This window comes from Henckelia pumila, chromosome 1 (assembly GCF_033568475.1).
Source record: "Henckelia pumila isolate YLH828 chromosome 1, ASM3356847v2, whole genome shotgun sequence".
NCBI classification, from domain to species: domain Eukaryota; kingdom Viridiplantae; phylum Streptophyta; class Magnoliopsida; order Lamiales; family Gesneriaceae; genus Henckelia; species Henckelia pumila.
In genome coordinates this window covers 114,648,100-114,654,057 of record NC_133120.1, presented here as the reverse complement: position 1 = coordinate 114,654,057, position 5,958 = coordinate 114,648,100, and the positions used below count along the sequence as shown (strand labels likewise).

At 36.5% G+C, this 5,958-nt stretch overlaps 1 protein-coding gene across 1 annotated transcript; it reads left to right on the top strand.

Annotated features, from left to right (window-relative positions):
- The first annotated feature begins 803 nt into the window (after nt 1–803).
- On the top strand, nt 804–5,958 carry LOC140876100 (polypyrimidine tract-binding protein homolog 3). The gene is made up of 15 exons (XM_073279967.1): nt 804–966; nt 1,119–1,217; nt 1,495–1,566; nt 1,665–1,741; nt 1,848–1,929; nt 3,008–3,131; nt 3,433–3,497; nt 3,573–3,622; nt 3,745–3,786; nt 3,877–3,913; nt 4,032–4,068; nt 4,159–4,172; nt 4,593–4,700; nt 5,002–5,145; nt 5,357–5,958. Exons 2-15 carry the CDS (start codon nt 1,161–1,163, stop codon nt 5,744–5,746), a joined length of 1,299 nt encoding a protein of 432 aa, XP_073136068.1. The 5' UTR covers nt 804–966; nt 1,119–1,160; the 3' UTR covers nt 5,747–5,958.

Genomic DNA, 5,958 nt, shown 5'->3' with positions numbered 1-5,958 from the left:
GATTAAGATAAAATCGGGGCGTTACAAACCCTGCCCATTGTCATCTTTACATAAAAGACCTTATATATTTTAAAATTTTATATATTGTTTTGGTTCCGATATATAACAAAATTTTCAAATTTCATACTATTATCCTACTAAAATCTCCAATATATCAAAAATTCGATAAATCTGATAGTTTTCGGTATGATAATCTCGGTGTATCGAAAATTCGATAGCTTTTCTACTTCTAGACGCTTCCTTAAACTTTTAAAACATATTAAACGTCTTTTCTATTGAAAATCTATTTTCATTAATCTTTATCAATTGAAAGCTAATATTTTATAAGAAAAGTAGCACACAAGCCTATTAAAATTGTTAGATCTCTTATTAGGATAATACCTGTAAAGTAAGTTGAACTAAACTCTATTATACATAGTAGCAGATATAATAAACTAAATGAGCTTAAAAAAATTTTCATCCCAAGATACTGAGCTCAATGAAAATTCATCTCACAATTATATAACAAGAAACAAACAACAAAATCATCTGAGACGAGAGGCTGATTGACTTTTTCATTATATACTTCGGGACGAAGTTTGCTATCCGATTTCAACAATGACAAATGACAATATGATCGATCTTTTCACGGTACCAAAGAGTATCAAAATATATAAATTGATTTTTGGGGGAAAAAAAAAAAAGTGAGTCCTTGAAAAAATAAAATAAAATTAAGACAGTTTTTTTTTTCTTCCTTTTTTTGAATAAAGACAGCAATAAATACTTTTGGGTATTAAGGTTGACAATTTATCAATTATCATGCACGCACTACTACAGCACAGCACGGGGAAAGAGAGATTGTGAATGAACCCAAGGGCATATCCGTAAACCAAAGTATCGACTGACGAGCCCAAACCCTAGCTCCCAGCTCGTGGTGCTTCATTGCTGTCGATTTTCGGGCAAATGTTTTTCAATCTCAATTATTGAGTAATGATTCTGCACCGCAATGAATTTTTCAGCTGCTAAACTTTATTGTGTATCGGATAGCAATCAATTTTTTTTTTAATTTCTATTTTTGAAAAAAAAATTCAATTGAATTGGAAGCGAAAGGTGATTCTGATTGATCAGTTTGATATCAGTTTAAATTAGGTGAGGAAGGTTTTGGTTCAAGCTAGTTTGTAATGACGGAACCCTCAAAAGTTATCCACGTTCGCAATGTGGGGCATGAGATTTCCGAGGTAAGGTATCTCCATCTGACTATGGATAGGTGAATTCGGCTTTTGGGTTTTGTAGTTAGCCGGTGATACGTGTTTTAAGAATATCCATTTTTGTTTAATATCGTCGTGATACGACTATAAAATTACGGTCACTGATTTTCTTCCCAGGAAGTTAAATTGTCACAGGGGCGTTCACTCACATTCTTACGTGTATCTATTTATACCACTAGCTGCAGAGTAGTTCTTGGTTCAGAGTTCAGACCCCGTTACCATTTCATTCGTTTCTTTTTTTCTCCAGAATGATTTGCTCCAGCTCTTCCAACCATTTGGCGTTATAACCAAGCTCGTGATGCTTCGAGCCAAAAATCAAGTATATTCTTGTTTAAGTCGTAAAGGGGCTATACCATATGTCAACACGCATGGCTAAAAGTATATTTAATCATATTCCTGCTTTTACCCAAATGGCAGGCTCTAATTCAAATGCAAGATATCCCTTCAGCGGTAAATTCAATACAATACTACACAAATGTCCAACCAAGTGTAAGGTATGTGATATTTAGATGATGTCTCTCCGTTTAATTCAACTTCTTGTTCAAATCTCTCCTGTTGTGATTGGTAACCAGTGGGTCAATGATTTCTTGTTGTCCGTAGGGGAAGAAATGTTTATATTCAATTCTCATCACACCAAGAGCTAACGACTATGGATCAGAATTCGCAACCACGAGGAGAAGAGGTGACTATTTCGTAAATACGGCATTTTCTGTTAACTTCCTGGATACCTATTTTTGTTTACCTATTTATAATTCTCTGAGTTAATGTTACTTTGTAAAGTTTTTGTTGTTGTATTAGTTGGAGATCGTATGCTAACATTTTGTGGGTGCTACTTGCTAGGATTCGTCATTTAGTATATCCTGTTGGAATTTTCTATGAAGATGTTTAAGTAGCATCTGTTCCATAAATGTCCTTAGGTGACCTCTTATACGATTAACCAATATTAGTTGGTAGTTGCGACACCCGCCATCTTAAATATAATTACTGATACTTTCCCTCAAAGAATCACAATTACTTTCATTTCCTTGAGGATCAGATGGCCTTATATTTTCTAAGAAATGACTAATTAACTCTTCAATCTTCATCACTAGGATATTATCAAGCAGAGAAGATTGATGAGTCAAAAGATATTTATAACCCAAAATATATCTGTCTCTTCTTTTCTTCTCTTTTTTCCTTCCTTTTTTTTTTTTTAAAATATATTTTGGGTTTTATTTATCTATTCATCCTTTTCCTAGTATCCACATTTAACCCCTATCTGCCCAAACCCTCCTACCCCATTGCTGCACCTATTTACGGGTACCATCAGCGACGGAGACTCGGATCACAAACAGTAAATCACGCCTCTTGGTTCCAGTCAATACCAAGGTGTCCATTTCTCCACCACCCCACCAAAAAAAAAAAAAAAACTCCTGTGTGCTCTGTGCATCAATAAAAATGTTTATGTGTTGAATTGTACTTTTACCCTCTCTGTTAACTCCACGGTAACAACCATATTAAATTATTCTGGGGTGCTAAGTATCACAATTGAAAGTAACAAGGGTGGTAATTGCTTACTCTCGGGGAGGGTGAATTTTTTTTATACCCTATATAAGTTGCAACTTCTACTGTAGCTTGTTTATTAGTTTGCTTACTGCCTCATGTTTGATTTATCTTATTATATCCTTGCCTCGTCTCTCTTTCTGTATTCTATCCTATTCATTCCCTTCTCTTCTATCTCCTGTCTCTATGCTGGTCTGCTGCTCTTTCTGGATGGTCAGCCTAATCGAATTCTCTTAATTACAATACATCACATGCTATATCCTATTACTGTGGAAGTGCTGCATCAAGTGTTTTCTCCTCATGGATTTGTCGAGAAGATCGTCACGTTTCAGAAGTCAGCTGGTCAGCATCTTCATAATTTCTCTCTTTTGTCACTTTCTGCATTTTTTTAATCTTGTTAGGCATGTAAGAATTTCCAAAGTCGGTATCTCCAGGTTTTATGGAAACTTTTATGCATAATGATTGGATTCTTGCTTTTATATGGAATGAATTTTATTTGGATTGTGATTTGTGAATGTCTGCTGTTGCTTTATTAATAATGAGATTACACTGCCTCTACATATTGCATTTTTAATGCACGGGATTTCTTATTATTTTATAGTTTCTGACTGTTACTGGATAATCCTACCTGCATAACGTATAGGTTTCCAAGCTCTGGTTCAATATCAATCAAACCAGAATGCTATTACTGCAAGAAACTCTCTTCAGGTATATTGGCATATAAGATTTACATTTTTTTATTTTGTGAGATGAAGTCAGCATTTCTCTTGCAACTATCAACAGGGACGGAATATATATGATGGTTGCTGTCAATTGGACATTCAGTACTCAAAGTGAGTTTTAAATTATTGGGTTTAGTGCATGTACTTGTTGATGTGTGCGCTCCCAGAACTTGTGTTGTTGCTGTATTGGTATCTTATTAGCTCTTCTTTTTGATCTCTTCTTTTTGATCTAGCCTTGACGAGTTGCAAGTGAACTATAATAATGAACGTTCTCGGTAGGTTGGTGAGTTTTCTGTAATGTCTTTTTTTCTCCTCAACATTTGTTCTGTATTTGATGACGTGCTACTGTTCTCTTCTCCATATAGAGATTTCACAAACCCATCTTTGCCTTCAGAACAAAAGGTCAAGTCCACTCTAGAAAAAGCCATTCTTCTTCAATATTACTGTTTATATTATTTACTTTTTATCCATGGTTCTGTTTTCTGATAGGATTTTCTGCTTTTGTTTCATTTTGTTACAGCTTGGGTATGGAGATGGTGGCCTATATGCCCATCCAGGTTTCTAATTAACTACTAAAACCTGTCACTTCTTCTCTTTTCTTACTGTTTCTAACTTCTTTGTTTTTTTTCTTTTCCTGCCCTTCTCAGTTGGATTTCCGCAGGTGAGGGTTCTATGCTGATAAAGTTAGAATTAAAGCTTATGTGATTGCCTATCAGAGCCTTGAAGCGTCATCATTCACGCGTTCCTTTCTAAAATTTATCATGATATTTCCATCACAACTCTCATCGCATTACATTTATCTATTTTAATTCATTGCGTTTTTGTATGTTTGGCATCTTTTCTGACCAAATGGAAAGTGGTACGCATAAGGCATGATCATGCAGTGTCTATGCAATCTTGTGCTGGGTCTGTCTAAATGATTTACTTTACAACTGTCGCAAGTGTTTGCATGAATGAGTGACAGCCTATTTACTTGCTTAATCATTGATATCTTATGATTTATGACTCTTGTTGGCTCCAGGATTACATGTGAAATATTTGGAGATGACACTTTTTGATCTCTTCTTGTCCTAAATTGTAGATGGGTAATGCTGCTGTCATTGCTGCAGCATTTGGAGGTAGTTTGCCTCCAGGTATAAGCGGTACGAATGATAGGTGCACGGTTCTTGTATCTAATCTGGACCCTGATGTGAGTCTCTCTCTCTCTCTCTCTCTCTCTCTCTCTCTCTCTCTCTCTCTCTCTCACACACACACACACACACACACACACACACACACACACACACACTCTCTCTCTCTCTCTCTCTCTCTCACGCTCGCGTGCGAAGATTCATTTGTGTTCCAGTTACAAGCTGCTGCCAGCATTGCTCCAATCTAATTTGAAAAAGAGAGCTGCGCATCTTCTGCTTTATAGTTTTAGTAGAACTTTTGAACTTCAGGACTTCCTTTGTTCCGTACATCACATTAATTTCTTATTTTCTTTTATGCAGAGAATTGATGAGGATAAGCTTTTTAATTTATTCTCGCTGTATGGCAACATTATGAGAATCAAACTTCTTCGAAATAAGCCAGATCATGCGTTAGTCCAAATGAGCGATGGCTTTCAGGCTGAATTGGCTGTGCACTTTCTGAAGGTCCAGTAATTTTCTTTTGAAATTTATGTGTAGTTAGGTTGCTTGAATGATCCACTATTTTCTTTATTGATACTATGTTCACCTGTAGTTTTCATGCATGAAAACAGTAGGCAGTACTGAAACCCATTAGCTTTAATTCAAGTTCATTCAGTAGTTTGTGTGGCTTTCTGGATTTCAATTGCTGTCGATCTCACGTTTGCTTTTCGTATAGGGTGCCATGTTGTTCGGAAAGCGCTTGGAGGTGAATTTCTCCAAGCATTCCAACATTACAACTGGATCCGATACCCGCGAATACTCCACTTCTAATCTCAACCGTTTCAATCATAACGCTGTTAAAAACTACCGGTATTGTTGTTCGCCAACCAAAATGATTCACATCTCCACTCTCCCACGGGATGTTACTGAAGAAGAAATAGTGGCCCATTTGGAGGATTGTGGAGCAATAGTTAGTGTGAAACTCTTTGAAATGAAAGGAAAGAAACAGGTTCTCGTCCTTTTTGAAAATGAGGAGCAGGCTACAGAAGCTCTCGTGTGGAAGCACGCCACATCGCTAGGTGGTTCGACCATAAGAATCTCCTTCTCTCAGCTGCAAACCATCTGAACCACTTGGCGGTTGTTGTAGACAGTAAATTTACCTTCCATGTGTACTACTCTGGACATTTTGTTTCTTTAATCTGGGGATCGTCGTGAGCTGCATCTATGTTTTCTTTTGTGCTGCCATTATTTATCACTTTTTCCCAGAATAAAGTTTTTCACGTGTACAAACTTCAGGCAGAAGGAAGGTTGACAGTAGCACGACATCGGAACTTCATA

Excerpts from the sequence above, each read along its gene's own strand:
- LOC140876100 (XM_073279967.1), top strand. The coding sequence starts at position 1,161 with ATGACGGAACCCTCAAAAGTTATCCACGTTCGCAATGTGGGGCATGAG. Across the intron at positions 1,218-1,494 it reads TGGGGCATGAGATTTCCGAG|AATGATTTGCTCCAGCTCTT; the intron begins GTAAGGTATCTC and ends TTTTTTCTCCAG. Across the intron at positions 3,498-3,572 it reads CTGCAAGAAACTCTCTTCAG|GGACGGAATATATATGATGG; the intron begins GTATATTGGCAT and ends AACTATCAACAG.